This window comes from Thunnus maccoyii, chromosome 7, assembly GCF_910596095.1.
Source record: "Thunnus maccoyii chromosome 7, fThuMac1.1, whole genome shotgun sequence".
Lineage (NCBI taxonomy): Eukaryota > Metazoa > Chordata > Actinopteri > Scombriformes > Scombridae > Thunnus > Thunnus maccoyii.
In genome coordinates, this window is record NC_056539.1 from 35161980 (window position 1) to 35179061 (window position 17082).

The 17082-nt window shown below is 42.1% G+C and overlaps 1 protein-coding gene across 3 annotated transcripts; it reads right to left on the reverse strand.

Moving 5' to 3' along the window:
* Window positions 1–110: 110 nt before the first annotated feature.
* On the reverse strand, window positions 111–15100 carry LOC121900014. 3 transcript variants are annotated; one of them, XM_042415880.1, is made up of 7 exons: window positions 14467–15100; window positions 12385–13307; window positions 12179–12281; window positions 5219–5420; window positions 4977–5083; window positions 1884–2044; window positions 111–526 (listed from the first exon to the last, which is right to left on the reverse strand). In XM_042415880.1, the coding sequence occupies exons 1-7, from the start codon at window positions 14529–14531 to the stop codon at window positions 330–332; spliced, it is 1758 nt and encodes a 585-aa protein (XP_042271814.1). In that variant the 5' UTR covers window positions 14532–15100; the 3' UTR covers window positions 111–329. The 3 variants fall into 3 exon arrangements, with proteins under 3 accessions (XP_042271814.1, XP_042271812.1, XP_042271815.1); XM_042415878.1 differs by having other exon boundaries at window positions 4977–5086; XM_042415881.1 differs by having other exon boundaries at window positions 455–1736; window positions 4977–5086.
* Window positions 15101–17082: the final 1982 nt, after the last annotated feature.

A 17082-nucleotide genomic window follows, 5' to 3' on the forward strand; every position in this document is an offset into this window, starting at 1 on the left:
TCTGTTGCTACGGTAACTGACCAAGAGCTTAAGTTATCTCTCTCTCTGAAACAGGCTAGAGTTATCCCTCTTTCTCTGGTTTGAGTTACCTCCCTTTTTGAAACGGAAAACAAAGAGTTTCCCTCATTTCAGGGTTAAGACTCACTAAGCCTGCTTTGTGAAACGGACCCCTGGACTGAAGTATCTTTTTAATCTGTGAAAACATGTTGATCAGATATAAAAACACTGTCAGTTGATTATACAGTCAGAACTTTACATGATCACATGGCTCACATCAGCCCTGGTGTTGTTATTCTTGCAGTTGTAGCGAGCCTCAGACGGTGTTGTGGCTACCGTTGAGGTGACTTCCAGTGTCTGAGGACCCGGACGGTGGTAGAGCTGTTGTGGGTCAGCAGGTGGGTCACCTGGTCCAGAGTGAGACAAGCCACCTTCTCCCCGTTCACCTCCAGGATCTCATCTCCGACTGCCAGCAGACCTGCGTACAGCTTCTCAATGCTGCTGTCCACCATGTCCTCCACATACACGCCTGTAGACAGGACACACGTCATCACAACATGTCCTCCACATACACGCCTGTAGACAGGACACACGTCATCACAACATGTCCTCCACATACACGCCTGTAGACAGGACACACGCCATCACAACATGTCCTCCACATACACGCCTGTAGACAGGACACACGTCATCACAACATGTCCTCCACATACACGCCTGTAGACAGGACACACGTCATCACAACATGTCCTCCACATACACGCCTGTAGACAGGACACACGTCATCACAACATGTCCTCCACATACACGCCTGTAGACAGGACACACGCTATCACAACATGTCCTCCACATACACGCCTGTAGACAGGACACACGTCATCACAACATGTCCTCCACATACACGCCTGTAGACAGGACACACGCCATCACAACATGTCCTCCACATACACGCCTGTAGACAGGACACACGCCATCACAACATGTCCTCCACATACACGCCTGTAGACAGGACACACGTCATCACAACACGTCCTCCACATACACGCCTGTAGACAGGACACACGCCATCACAACACGTCCTCCACATACACGCCTGTAGACAGGACACACGCCATCACAACATGTCCTCCACATACACGCCTGTAGACAGGACACACGCCATCACAACATGTCCTCCACATACACGCCTGTAGACAGGACACACGCCATCACAACATGTCCTCCACATACACGCCTGTAGACAGGACACACGCCATCACAACACGTCCTCCACATACACGCCTGTAGACAGGACACACGCCATCACAACATGTCCTCCACATACACGCCTGTAGACAGGACACACGCCATCACGTGTCCTCCACATACACGCCTGTAGACAGGACACACGCCATCACATGTCCTCCACATACACGCCTGTAGACAGGACACACGCCATCACGTGTCCTCCACATACACGCCTGTAGACAGGACACACGCCATCACAACACGTCCTCCACATACACGCCTGTAGACAGGACACACGCCATCACAACATGTCCTCCACATACACGCCTGTAGACAGGACACACGCCATCACAACATGTCCTCCACATACACGCCTGTAGACAGGACACACGTCATCACAACATGTCCTCCACATACACGCCTGTAGACAGGACACACGCCATCACATGTCCTCCACATACACGCCTGTAGACAGGACACACGTCATTACAACACGTCCTCCACATACACGCCTGTAGACAGGACACACATCATCACAACATGTCTTTAGTATTTACAGTAGCATTTGTAGTAGTATTTGCTTTGCCAGAGTTGGCCCGTCCTCTCCCTCTGCTTATCAGTAGCAACATATGTAGTATTTACAGTACTATTTGTACAACCTTTGCTCCCTCTGCTGATCATGAAGCCATAGGTTTGGTTCTGTGGCCGGCTGAGCTCCAGCAGAAACGTTCCGTCAGGACGAACATGAAGAAGTCGGCCAACAGATCGCAGCGATCCAGGACACCCGACGTCCTCCACACTAAGGCTCCGCTGCAGGTACCTGAGAGAGTGGCACATGTAGTATTTATAGTAGTATGTATAGTACTTACAGTAGGAGTATATGTAGGTAACTGAGACAGGCAGGCGTTGTGATTGGCAGGAAATAAACTTTTTATTACAATGGCTTTTTTTTGCTCTCATGAAATATGTTTTGGGGGCATTCTGGATAATTTCCAGGGCAATTTTTTCAAATAATGTGAAATACCTTAGTTCTATGTTGCATGACAGACCAATATACAGCCCACAGACGGGGATGTTTTGTTACCTGAGTTGTTATGGTACATCACTGCCACCTAGTGGACAGATACAGATAGCATCCTGTAATACAGTTTTATTTTAAATAAAGCTGATTGCTTGTTCTTTGGTCAGGGATTGATATTTTTAATGCTTGGACCTCTCCGTTTTGGCAGATATGTCTGATGAGATTAAATTAACTATAATCATAGGGCGATTATACTATTTTAGGCAACTATTGGCTGTCAATAGGATTTGTGGCCTTGTGAGGACATTTATAATACTCAGTTAATATTTCCAAAACCATAGTCTATGTTCTGTTCATATGTGGGCTACTATAATGGTTTCTGCCTTCAGATAACCAATACCCCCTGCCGATGTGGATAAGGCACCGACAGATGGTTGTCCTCCACCTCTGACCGAGGTATCGAACGGGGTTCCCAAAATCTACATGCAAGACCACCCTAGACTTGCTTAGGGAACCAGAGTTCAGCCTGGCTTCTATAATCACCAGCTGTTGTTGAACCACTACCAACGGGTCTATGTAGTCAGGAATCCTAACAACCGGGTCACAACAAAGTGTATTGGTGCAAATAGGTGTTGGAGATTTGAAAGTACTCCAAGAATCTTTTAACAGGTCATCTCTGGAGGAGGCCCACTCTGACAGTCAAGGGCACTTGCCCGGTTTTATAGGGCAACTTCAGAGCCCTGGCCCTAACAGTTTAGCCAATTAAACACCTATAATAAATCTCTCAACCATATTCTGAAAAATATTTCCATATACTGAAATCATACCTCTATCACATGTACAGCAGTAAATTGACCTCAGTCATTAAATCTGAACCATCCTGTTATTCAATAAACACTACTAGTTTATCCTTAGCAAAATTCAATATAGTTTGTAATCTAAATAAATTTAATTCTAATGTCAGCATATCCCAAAGGAGGTGTCTTTTCTTACCTTAAGGGAACACCAGAAGACATCAAAGATGAGCACAAGTCAGGAACTTTGGTCGGAGTGTTTAAAAATACAAACCAGTTTTATTTGGTTTTTACAAAATAAGTCATATAAGATGCAAAACTAAAATACAAAAAACTTGAGCAAAAAGTAAAAAAAAGCAAAAAGCTAAAAGACTAAGGAGATCTCCCAAAAAGCCCTGAGTCTCTTTTGGCTTTTCTTTGTATATCTCTACAACTTCCTCTTCTTGACATTCTTATTTCCACATAAGGTCTTTTATCTCTAGGACATCTATCAGTTACATGCTGATGTTGCATGACTTTACACAAAATAGTGACCTTTTCTTCAGCTGTCACTTACATCATACCCTGTGGAACTTTTGAACTTCTTTTTCGCATTTGAGATCAAAATCTAGGGATATCTGCTAGGTGCAGAAAAATACAGCTTCTCCTTTGGCCTCAGGTTTGTTCTGCACATATGGTGCAAGACATTAATCTATGTTTTATTTGTCACTAATTAAAATTAAATAAATTGGTCAGAAGTACGCTTGAGTGGAGTTTGTCTCGGCCACATATAGTGGAACTTGGGGCAGCTGTGGCTCAGGAGGTAGAGCGGGTCGTCCACTAATCGAAAGATCGGCGGTTCGGTTCCCAGCTCCTCCAGTCCACGTCAATGTGTCCTTGGGCAAGACACTTAACCCCGAATTGCTCCTGATGGCTGTGCCATCGGTGTGAGAATGATTAGATTTCCACTGATGGGCAGGTTGGGACCTTGCATGGTAGCCCCTGTACCATTCAGCGTATGAATGTATGTGAATGTGATTTGTAGTGTAAAAAGCGCTTTGAGTGGTCGGAAGACTAGAAAGGCGTTATACAAGTACAGTCCATTTACTTTCAACACTACACAGTTTTTATTTCTTGTGACCGAGAAATTTTTCCAACTGAGAAGTTAATCATTGCTAGCAGATTTCATCAGTAGACATTTTTAACACCAAATAATCAATAATGGATTGTGCCAGAGCTATTCCACACTTCTATTAGTGTAACAGTGGAGGAAATTGTCCTATGGAATTTCAAGTCAACAACATGTTGCCATCAACTTTTACAATAGGTAGAGTCCTCGATATGTGCTATTGTAGGCCAAAGTGCCGTATAGCTTTGATTATTCATTTGGCCACAGAATGAGGCTGCTGTTGATTGATTAGTGGAAGTGATATATGAACAGAGAATGTGCTATCGTTTTGCAGCCGATTCTTGTTGAAGTTGGAAAGTTTAGAGTCTGAGAAATTACATGGGCATGAATAAGCTATCACATTTGATAAAATAGTCAAGAGATTACCCTACATATTGTAGGCAGACCACTGTTGTCTTGCATTTATTTTGTGTGGGTCATTCTGTGCTTATTTATAGACTTGACACAGCAGGGTTAGGGTTAATATTGACCTAGAGAGGGGGTTCTTACAAAGAAAAAATAAACTAACAAAATTTCAGGCCTTTTTCCATATATTTTATTTAATGAAATTAATTTAATGAAAGTGCCTTGATATCTATTTTTTCAAATTGAGTGACAAAACCATTTAATTTTTTTTTTCATTTTCCAATTTTCGTTTCGTAATAGGATATTGTAAAAAGCCCCGTTTTTCATTTTCTGATTTTCATTTCAGAATAGGAAATTGATTGAGATGAAGGTACAAAGATTCCTGACCTACAGATGATCGCAGGTAAAAACACAGATAAGTTACCGCTCATCAGCTGGTCTGTAGTCAGCTGATCGATCCTTCTTCTTCTTCTGCTCCGACACAAAACTCTGAACTGAGGACGACTTCCTCAACTGCAAGAAGGGCGACCCCTGCTGTACAGACAGGAAACACGGGTCAAAGAACAGAACAGCTGATTTATTTAAACTTTCGTTACATTCTAGTTTAAAAATGTACAAACATAACAGTAAGCATCATCAGCATCATATTGCTAACAGTGTTCTCACCACACTGAGCAGGCTGGAGGACTTCCTGGGATCAGAGGGGGTGGGGCCACAAGGGGTGGAGTCACAAGGGGTGGAGTCATATGCAGTTGGGCGGGGCCGTATGGTGAGGCGGTCCAGGCTGCTGGTCCGAGTCCGGCTCAGTGTAACAGAGGAGAAGAGATTACGCAGAGACAGACGAGACAATTTGTCTCTGCTGCCGAACCTGCAGGAAACAGATCAGAACCAATCAATAACTGATCGATAACCACTCAATAACCAACCGACTTCTGCTGTTTACACTTTCTCCCCCTATATTCTGCCCTAACCTCTTTATGTATCTCACCATCTATGTTATTATTCTGTGCTCAGTTCACTGTCTACGTTATTATTCTGTGTCTAGTTCACTGTCTACGTTGTTAGTCTGTGTTTAGTTCACTGTCTACGTTATTAGTCTGTGTTTAGTTCACTGTCTACGTTGTTAGTCTGTGTTTAGTTCACTGTCTACGTTATTAGTCTGTGTCTAGTTCACTGTCTACGTTATTATTCTGTGTTTAGTTCACTGTCTACGTTATTATTCTGTGTTTAGTTCACTGTCTACGTTATTATTCTGTGTTTAGTTCACTGTCTACGTTATTAGTCTGTGTTTAGTTCACTGTCTACGTTATTAGTCTGTGTTTAGTTCACTGTCTACGTTGTTATTCTGTGTCTAGTTCACTGTCTACGTTATTAGTCTGTGTTTAGTTCACTGTCTACGTTATTATTCTGTGTTTAGTTCACTGTCTACGTTATTAGTCTGTGTTTAGTTCACTGTCTACGTTATTAGTCTGTGTTTAGTTCACTGTCTACGTTATTAGTCTGTGTTTAGTTCACTGTCTACGTTATTAGTCTGTGTTTAGTTCACTGTCTACGTTGTTATTCTGTGTCTAGTTCACTGTCTACGTTATTAGTCTGTGTTTAGTTCACTGTCTACGTTATTATTCTGTGTTTAGTTCACTGTCTACGTTATTATTATTCTGTGTCTAGTTCACTGTGTACGTTAATAGTCTGTGTTTAGTTCAGTCTATGTTATTATTCTGTGCTCAGTTCACTGTCTACGTTATTAGTCTGTGTTTAGTTCACTGTCTACGTTATTATTCTGTGTTTAGTTCACTGTCTGTTATTATTCTGTGTTTAGTTCACTGTCTACGTTATTATTCTGTACTCAGTTCACTGTCTACGTTATTATTCTGTGTTTAGTTCACTGTCTACGTTATTAGTCTGTGTTTAGTTCACTGTCTACGTTATTATTCTGTACTCAGTTCACTGTCTACGTTATTATTCTGTGTTTAGTTCACTGTCTACGTTATTATTCTGTGTTTAGTTCACTGTCTACGTTATTATTCTGTACTCAGTTCACTGTCTACGTTATTATTCTGTGTTTAGTTCACTGTCTACGTTATTATTCTGTGTTTAGTTCACTGTCTACGTTATTATTCTGTGTTTAGTTCACTGTCTACGTTATCATTCTGTACTCAGTTCACTGTCTACGTTATTATTCTGTTTAGTTCACTGTCTACGTTATTATTCTGTGTTTAGTTCACTGTCTACGTTATTATTCTGTGTCTAGTTCACTGTCTACGTTATTAGTCTGTGTTTAGTTCACTGTCTATGTTATTATTCTGTGTTTAGTTCACTGTCTACGTTATCATTCTGTACTCAGTTCACTGTCTACGTTATTATTCTGTTTAGTTCACTGTCTACGTTATTATTCTGTACTCAGTTCACTGTCTACGTTATTATTCTGTGTTTAGTTCACTGTCTACGTTATTATTCTGTGTTTAGTTCACTGTCTACGTTATTATTCTGTACTCAGTTCACTGTCTACGTTATTATTCTGTGTTTAGTTCACTGTCTACGTTATTATTCTGTGTTTAGTTCACTGTCTACGTTATTATTCTGTGTTTAGTTCACTGTCTACGTTATCATTCTGTACTCAGTTCACTGTCTACGTTATTATTCTGTTTAGTTCACTGTCTATGTTATTATTCTGTGTTTAGTTCACTGTCTACGTTATTATTCTGTGTTTAGTTCACTGTCTACGTTATTATTCTGTGTTTAGTTCACTGTCTATGTTATTATTCTGTGTTTAGTTCACTGTCTACGTTATTATTCTGTGTTTAGTTCACTGTCTACGTTATTATTCTGTACTCAGTTCACTGTCTACGTTATTATTCCGTGCTCAGTTCACTGTCTATGTTATTATTCTGTGTTTAGTTCACTGTCTACGTTATTATTCTGTGTTTAGTTCACTGTCTACGTTATTATTCTGTACTCAGTTCACTGTCTACGTTATTATTCTGTGTTTAGTTCACTGTCTACGTTATTATTCTGTGTTTAGTTCACTGTCTACGTTATTATTCTGTGTTTAGTTCACTGTCTACGTTATTATTCTGTGTTTAGTTCACTGTCTACGTTATTATTCTGTACTCAGTTCACTGTCTACGTTATTATTCTGTGTTTAGTTCACTGTCTACGTTATTATTCTGTGTTTAGTTCACTGTCTACGTTATTATTCTGTACTCAGTTCACTGTCTACGTTATTATTCTGTGTTTAGTTCACTGTCTACGTTATTATTCTGTGTTTAGTTCACTGTCTACGTTATTATTCTGTACTCAGTTCACTGTCTACGTTGTTATTCTGTGTTTAGTTCACTGTCTACGTTATTATTCTGTGTTTAGTTCACTGTCTATATTAGTGGTGGCTGGTGAAAAACTGGGTAGAACAGGAGGAAAACCAACATGGAATCTTACAACAAACCACATCATACTATATTATTGTCCCCACCCGATGAAATCAGAGAGGTGGGGGGCAATTTTATATGCCAATAGAACAATGTCATTTCAAAAACAGTGCCAGCAGAGCGGCACTCTCCAGCCGCTCCCTGGTGGTGTCTTGCCGCTGCTGTGCCGCCCAGTCCAAATCCATTCTCCCCTTAGCTGAACGACAGTCCTTAACAGTCCTTCAGGGCTGCTACAACATGCCAACTGTTGCGATGGATAACGGAAGCAGCTGTCTACTGCTCAATAAAAGAAGTGAAATGTAACCTGTAAATCTGAAAAAAGGAAATTTGGACTATCGCTTTACCGCATACAGTTGTAGAGATTTGAAGATGAAATTCTGAAACTATCATTGGACCAACGTGATTCCAATATTGCATTCTGGTTGTTGATTGGTTAGGGAGGATGTTCTCCCTTGGAGCGTCATTTTACATATTTTGGCCATTCATAGATTAGCATGAAAAAAATGAAGTACATTACATTGATGTAAGAGATCATGCCCTGAGGAGGACAGCAGGAGCCCGTCCTCCTCTGCCCTCCACTGCCCCCCCACTGCTCCCCACCACCACTTCACACAGACTGCCCTTTCTCCTCCTGTCCTGCAGGTGTTGCTGTTGAAGCATTTAGATCAGAATTTCAATAAGGGATTTTTTTTCCGGAAGACATGGAACACAAACAAGACAGGAAAAAATATTTTATAAATGATACTGAGACTTGGTAATGGTTTGTTTCAACCTCCCTCTCAAAAATAGAGGAGGAGCAATCTCCTCTTCCTCTATTGATGAGCCTCCTCTGGTCTATGTTGTTGTTCTGTGCTTAGTCCACATATCACCACATTTTCTGGTTTCTTCTGAAACAATATTAAAGTTAGTGGGAAGATTTCATTGCTATTCTGTTTACTAACTTCGAGCTTAGCCTAACTCAGCAGTTAGCTTTGTCAATCCACAGTCAAAGCAGCCTTGTTAAAATGGCAGTGTGCGATGACTGTTGCAACTGCACAGTTGCAGATAAGATCTTTCTAGTTTCTAGTTTCTAGTGGTTAGAGCAGCTTTTTTGGCTGGGGCTACATTAGACATGATGGGCACTCCAGATAGCCATAGCCCCAAGTCTGGCAGCAGTCCAGCTAATGCAAACCAGTTTTCACCCCTCACCAGCCATATTGGTAGTCTTGTGGCCCAGTGGGCCTCTCCTGCTCCCACTGTGGTGGTTAAACAATGCATGCTAGTGATAGGAGACACCATTACCCACAATATCAGATTAGCCTCGCCAGCCTGGGTTCACTGTTAACCCGGGGCCAGAGTCTCCAACATAGAGGCTAATCTGAGGGTGCTGGCATCACAAAGGGAGAATAACAGAACCCAGGTGCACAGCACCACTACTTTCAGCAATATTGTCATTCATGTCTGTGCCAATAATGCTAGGATGCAGCAGTCCAAGATCACAAAAGTTAGCTTAGTCAGGATACTTGAGTTGGCCAGAAGGATGTGTTGGCATCGATTAATTGTCTCTGGTCCCTTACCTGTGAGGGGTAATGATGAGATGTACAGTAGACTCATCTCATTGAAGTGCAGGCTGGCTCGTTACTGTAATGAGCAGGGATTTGGGTTTATTAATAACTGGCCTTTCTGGGGCTGCCCTTACCTGCTGAAGGCGGATGGCCTTCACCCTACTGGGAATGGTACCGCTCTTTTGTCTAGAAATATAGACAGGTGTTTACGTTTAGTTTGACAGTAGGGATTTATCAATGAGCAGGTTGCAGGTGATTAGAGAGCCTGCTAGGTTTAAAGCTACTGTGGATCTGAAATCCACTAATTTAGTTAAAGTGTCCAGCTAGGGAATTTCTCACAGCAGAGATTATTATTAATTATTATGGTTTTATATTTATTTGTGTATATTTATTTATATTTATATGATTATTATTATATTAGATTGATAGCTTGGTTTATAACATTGAGACTGTCTCCCTTCACCACTGTATTGGTCACAAGCTCTCCTTCCCTAAATCTGTGAATCACAATTATCTAATTTTCATCACTACCACTGGTGGTGGTGAAATGTGCAACCAAGCACCTAATAATCTACAGAACCAAACATCTAATGTAATCAAGTGTGACCACACACCACCCCAAGGGAAGGCCTTCAAAACTGTCAACTAATAATACAAGGTGTCTTATTCCAATTAATATTTCATCTAGTGGTAGCTTTACAGTTCTGCCTACTACTGATATCTGCAACAAGACCCTTAAATTTGGTTTTATAAATATCAGATCACTGTCTACCAAAGCCTTACTAATTAACGGTCTTATTCTTGAACATAGTTTTGATATGATTTGGTTATGTGAAACATGGCTTAAACCAGGGGTTCTCAGCTGGTCTCACTCTGGGACCCATATTTTCCCATGGTCCTTAAGTCGCAACCCACTTTTATAGAATTCAAACCAAGCAAATTTATTTTTCAAAAATATCCTTTGAAAACACACGTATGTCACCTTTTTTTTTTTTTTTTTTTAACATAAATACATATATTTATGTGTACCAAGTGCATTTCAGAGCACATCATTAAGAAACTGAGGACCATGACAACTGCATGTACACTAAAATAAACATCAAAACTGCACAAAATAAATAAGGCCACAAAATTAGATATTATGGCAAAAATCATAATTACAATTATTTTGGTCAAATTGAGATCTGAGCTATGGCGCGAGACTGCTGCACATCTCTGACACGTCTGTCAAAATATATATTTTTCAAAATAAGACAAGTCCAACATCAGATGCATATTAAATATTTATTTATTTTTGACCAGCTGTCCGCGACCCACCCAGATTGGGTCTGTGACCCACTTTTGGGTCATGACCCACCAGTTGAGAATCACTGGCTTAAACCAAATGTTTTCCTTTCCTAAATGAAGCTTATCCACCTGACTATACTTATGCCCATGTAGCTCAGGTAAATAAACATGGTGGAGGTGTTGTCTTAATATACAAGTCTATTTTCAATTCAACCTCCAAACTTGACACTAAGCTCAACTCATTTGAGACTTTTATTCTAAGTCCATCTCCCTCAGCCATGAACAGACTCTGTTCACTCCCCATCGTCATACTCTATCGGCCACCTGGCCCTTATTCACAATTTTTAGAAGAATTTTGAGAGATTATCTCAGATCTTTTTACTCATTCTGATGAGATTCTAATTCTTGGTGATTTCAGTATTCATCTGAATAATGTTGGTGATCATCTAAGTAAAGCTTTTCTGACATTGTTGATATTTTAGGTTTTCTCAGTTTGTTTATGAGCTGACTTATTGAAATGGCAACACCCTGGATCTGATTTTATCTAAAAGGATAGCTGTTTCTGATCTGTCTATCTCTGAAGCCACATCCACTGTGTCAGATCATTTTCCTATTAAATTAAAAGCATCATTAGCCTGTTCTGTTAATGTTGGCACAGATGTTTTTACCACTCGCCACATTGGTCCATCAACTAAAGCTGCATTTGGCCAGCAGTTGCCCAAAGTCTTGGCTCCTTTCACTGCAGAGACAGGCTCTGTTGAAAATTTCACTAGTATTTTAAATGTAACTGGTTAGAAACCAGTCTGAAATGAATATTGTTGACAAAATTTTGGTGGACTTTGGTCTCATTTCAACTGCAAAGGTAAATTGGAGAAAAAGTGAAGCACTAGCACTTGGAAACTGATTTGGTGGTCTTCCAGTTTTACTGGGGTGTTTGGGATGGAAAAAAGATGGTATGAAATATTTAGGTGTTTTTGGCAATGAAGAGATGCTTAAGAGAAAGTGGGAGGGCATTACAGAGAAGATGACAGGAAGATTAAAAAGTGGAAATGGCTGCTCTCCTAGATGTCTCTTAGCGGAAGAATTCTAGTCATAAATAATCTCGTAGCTCCAGCACTATGGCATCGTTCAGCTTGTATGGAGCCACCAACCGGTTTACTCCCAAAATTACAAGCAGCTTTAGTAGATTATTTTTGGGATAAGATGCATTGGGTATCTCAAAGACTGATGGATGATAGTGTGTTCAGTACAAACATAGTGATCCGATGATTGTGCGATGTATCCATGGCGACGCATACCATCGCATGTAGTGTGTGCAGTATGTCGTGTGGACAGGTGGTGTTACAGCATCAGTGTGAGTTTAAACTCACTGTTCAGGAAGTGCAGTGAGGTCACTGTGGAGCTGTACTGTCATTGGCTGTCTTACATGTCCCTCGCTGCTGCTTTCTGAGGTGGGTGGGGTTTGGCTCTCCACTGTAAAAAAACAAAATATTTAAGTGCATGAGTATAGGTACAAGTATAGGTATGGGTATTGGTATGACTTGAGGTATGAGTTCAGGTATGATTATATTATGACCTGCTGTCTCTGAGGAGGAGGAGTTCTTCATTGTTGGAGCCACACAGGGGCTCTTCTTCGTGTCCCCTCCAGATGGGAGCTCTTTGTGAGGCTTGGCTGCTGCTGGTATCCCCCGCTCCTCCTGGTTCTGGTTCATACTCTGGCCTGGTGTTGTGCCATTGAGCCTTGTGTTCTGCGACCCCCCTGCTGATGTAACAGGGGGAGGAGAGGAAGAGGAAGGTCTGGAGGTTGCCAGACTTAGAACAGAGGTGTGCTTAATAGTGGGAGTGACCAGTGGGTCAGCGTAGGGGTTGATTGGTAGTTCTGTGGTGTGCAGGGCCTGGTTTCCATTTAGTTCCACCTGATTGGTCCTCCTCCTCACCTGCATGTTAGGGACTCCTTGAGCCCCTCCCCCTCCTCTGCTGCTGTCAGTGAGTGTGACTGAGCCGATGTATGTCTCTTTGATTGGCTCAGTCCGCAGGTTGAGGTGGGGCCAGTACAGGCTCTGCTCTGCATTGTCAGGGACAAGTGGGGTCGGGTGGAGATGGAGGTTCAGGTTGACTCCTCCTTCTAAAACTGTACCACAAGAGTCACACTGACCCTCCCCCACAGTCCCTCCTCCATGCTGTCTATCAACAATATGCCGCGGCCCCTGGAGCCCCGCCCCGCTATTGACATACAGGTTCAGGTCGGGTTTAGAGACCAGGACGCCCAGCGCTTGCTTCCCTGCCTGTCTCCTCTGTCGCTGACGCTCCAAGTAACGACACTCTGCCTCTGTCTCTGTCTCATCCTCAAATCGTAGACGACGAGTTGGAGACGCTGCTGAGCGCCGTCTCGTCGATCCAACAGTTGATTCGCTGTTGGATGAGTCACTCAGGTGTCCTGACAGTGAGGCCACAGCCTCTGACCTCACCTGGATGACAGGACGGAACCTGACCCCCAACCTGTGAACATACAACAGTTCTGGGATCAACATGGCAGCATCACATGTGAAGGTACAACAGAATGTTTTTGGGTGTACCTGCGTAGGTAAAGCTGTGACAGATGTAATGGAGTGTGACGGAGTGTAACAGGTGTGATGGGTGTAATGTAACATGAAAGAGCGAGGTGAAGCATGATGAAGCAGCACATCATGCTGTCACAAGAAGCGTCAGTGTTTTTGTTAAACTCTGCCGGTCGGTCTCATCACCACAACAAAAAAATCAACAAAACAAAGAGCAGCTGAATTCACAAACTAACATTAAACAGAAGCATTCACATAATGTTTCACAGAACATTCACAGAGGAACAGAAATAAACTCAGGAAAATAAACTGTTTGGTTAAAGTTGAGGAAAGATTTTAGTTTTAAGTTGTTCTGTCTTTTGCTTTGAATCAGTGTTTTCATTGTTAAAGGATCATTCTGGTGATTTTCTCTATTTATCTTTATGTTTGGATCCAAAGCAACAATTAATTGATCTACTAACAAGTATTGTGAGTGTATCCAAAGCCTGATATATCTTATTTCTCTGTGCCCTAGACCTCCATTGTCAAAAACTATTAAAAACACATCAATCAGCCACACCACTGCACTGGATGACATGTTCCTTCATTACAAAGACTTTGGTCGCATTAGTTTGTTTAGAAATGGTAAATGGGCTGTATTTATATGGCACCTTTCTAGTCTTCCGACCACTCAAAGTGCTTTACACTACAGGCCAACATTCATCCATTCACACACACATTCACACACTGACGGGAGAGGCTGCCATGCAAGGTGGCAACCTGCTAATCAGGAGTTCTAATGCTCATTCACACAAACAGCCTTCAGGAGCAATTTGAGTTTAATTATGTTGCCCAAGGACACTTTGATATGCGGGAAATTGAACTGCCGATCTTCCAATTAGTGAACGACTTGTTCTACTTCCTCAGCCAGTTTCCCCTTGAAATGGCTCCAAAGACTAATAACAGTGATAAGATAGTAACACGCTACCCGTTTACAGCTTCACTAGCATGTTGTGCTATGTATAACAATCTCTTCACTTTGTACTTAAGTTTTTTGAGAAATGTAGTAATAATATGTGTGTGCGTACTCACAGTTTGCGTTTGTGTGTGTGTGTACTTACAGTGTGTGTGTGTCGGGGGTCAGCAGGTTGTGGTCGGCTTTCAGAGGGACACAGCGACGCTTCATATGAGCTCTGTCCTCACACTACTGCTGCTGAGGCTGAAGACACACACACACACCGTGTGGGTGAGGGGAGAGGATGACATCAGCAGCTCTGATTGGTTGGTGTGACAGAGGAAGGCGGATTAAACAGAACAGCTTGTCAGGATTAATTAACCTGACAAGACCTGACACAGACTGTTTATATCAGCAGTGTGTGTGTGTGTGTCTGTGTGCTGACTGACTTATTTTATTTGTAAACTTTACTCAGATGATTGTAAGTGCTGGATGTTTGATCAGATGGTCAGAGTGAGCTGAAGATAAACATTTCACTTTGTGCAACAAGAGAACATTAAACTCTGTGATTGGATGTTTCTTGCTGAAAGGCACCTTGGGAGTCTTAGTTTACTTCCACCCTGAAATGTTTATATCAACAAGATTGTTGCTCTGACTTTTTTTTAAATCAAAGAACCAGATCATTTGATCCTATGATTCAACTATGAGAGTTTCATGAAGACCAGAAACATGAAGCAGACAGATACACGAACAACTCCTCCTAACTATAATTGTATTCTTCTTGTTAGGGTTAGGGTAGGGTTAGGGGTTAGGGTTAGGGTTAGGTTAGGGTTAGGGCTAGGGTTAGGGGTTAGGGTTAGGGTTAGGGTTAGGGGTTAGGGTTAGGGGGTTAGGGTTAAGGGTTAGGGTTAGGGTTAGGGGTTAGGGGTTAGGGGTTAGGGTTAGGGGTTAGGGGTTAGGGTTAGGGGGTTAGGGTTAAGGGTTAGGGTTAGGGTTAGGGGTTAGGGGTTAGGGTTAGGGTTAGGGTTAGGGTTAGGGGTTAGGGTTAGGGGTTAGGGGTTAGGGTTAGGGGGTTAGGGTTAAGGGTTAGGGTTAGGGTTAGGGGTTAGGGGTTAGGGTTAGGGTTAGGGTTAGGTATGGGGGTAAAACGAGGTTTGTCTCGCTGGACAAAACGGGACAAACGTGAATAATTTTTGATAGGGAGGTCATAGAGACTTGGAACCGAGCTCCATCCCCACTAATTCAGGTACGGCCTTTCCAACAGTACCACCCATGAGCATGTGCGAGCTTCCAGTCCTGAGATACGTCACTTCCTGTTTTTGAAATGGCCGTATCTCAGGAACGGAAGGTCGTAGAGACATGGGTCAGAGCCCCCGAATTAGGTCTGATGCCACCCACTCCCGAGTCTCTACCACTTTTGGTTCCCGAGTTATAGAGCAAAATGTCCTCCCCATTGGAAATGAATGGGATGAAAATTTCAGCAAGTGTGGAGGCTGAAATCGAGCACGCAGAAAGTATTTAGGAGCACGTTTCAGGTCATTTGGAGTCTATTCGTACCACTCATGGAGTGACTTTTCGAAAAATCCTGACACCCATGAGAGATGAGGTAGGCGTTAAGGTATAAGAGGTAGGTAAGTATTTTGAAGGTAAGTCGTGGACTGTTTGGTCTGGCCTGTGAGTGTGTGTTTGAGTGCATGTGTGTGCGTGTGTGTGTTTGTCAGTGTGTGTTTGTGTGTGTGTGAGTGAGTGTGAGTGTGTGTGTGTGTATTTGTGTGTGTGTGTGTGTGTGAGTGTGTGTGTGTGCGCATTTGTGGTTTATGGAGACGTTTTGCATGAATACACGCCACACTGCGAGGACATTTTGAATTGTGAGGACAGGGACAGGGTCCTCATAATTCGGACAGCGTAGATGTGTTTCTATAGGTGTAGAGACCCAGAATCCAAAGTTTCAGCAAATGTCTCCACAATTCAGATTTACGTGAATTTGTGTAAAATCTGTGTATGACACAGCGGCCTCTGTAGGTGGGTCGATGTAACTGCACCCACTAATGAATAATTCACACATGTAAAGTTCACAGCTTTTGATTGGCTTACTGTCCTCATAATTATGGTTTTTGTCAAAACTGCTGTGTTACCCTAAACGAGGTGACCTCTCTTCAGCCAGCCACCAAATCATTTCCTGGTTAACATTACGTTATATCCTGCTGAACCAGCACATTTTCACCTGCACCTGTGGAGAGGAGGTAAGACTCAAAACCCAGCACTACATTTCACGTCCAGAAACTAGTCAAGGCAACTTTTTTGATATCGGTAGCTAGTTGAAAGTGCCATTTCATCCAGCAATTGATCATATAAATTTCTGGGAAATTAATGCCAACGCTAGCTTAGTTTGAGAACAGTTTAGTTTAGCTTAGTTTAGCTAACGTTGGCTTTGCTTGGACGTGGTTGATAGAGTGAGAGAAATTATAAGTGAAAATGTGATGCTTCTGCTTTTGTGAGAAACTCCCTTTTCAGGTGTGATTCTGTATATATGAACAGTTCATATTCAGTAGTGTGTTAGATGAATGCGTATATGTTCTCGGGAAAGTATTGGTATTACGGTATGTCAGTGCATTGTGGAGTAATGACGTTAATTACAGGACGACCAATAAGCTAACCATGCTAATCTAATGTTATGCTAACTGACGGCGAATAAGCTAACTATGCTAACGTCATGTTATGCTAATCGCAGTGTCGTCTTTGGACTAAGTAAGTGATGTGGGGAAAGTCACTCGACTGGCGA

What these genes read in the sequence shown, in the direction of transcription:
- LOC121900014 (XM_042415878.1), bottom strand. Translation starts at nt 14,531, where the DNA reads ATGAAGCGTCGCTGTGTCCCTCTGAAAGCCGACCACAACCTGCTGACC. An exon ending in CCTCCAGCCTGCTCAGTGTG is followed by an intron (nt 5,087 to 5,218) that starts GTGAGAACACTG and finishes CTGTCTGTACAG; the next exon opens with CAGGGGTCGCCCTTCTTGCA. An exon ending in GATCAGCAGAGGGAGCAAAG is followed by an intron (nt 527 to 1,883) that starts GTTGTACAAATA and finishes TCCTGTCTACAG; the next exon opens with GCGTGTATGTGGAGGACATG.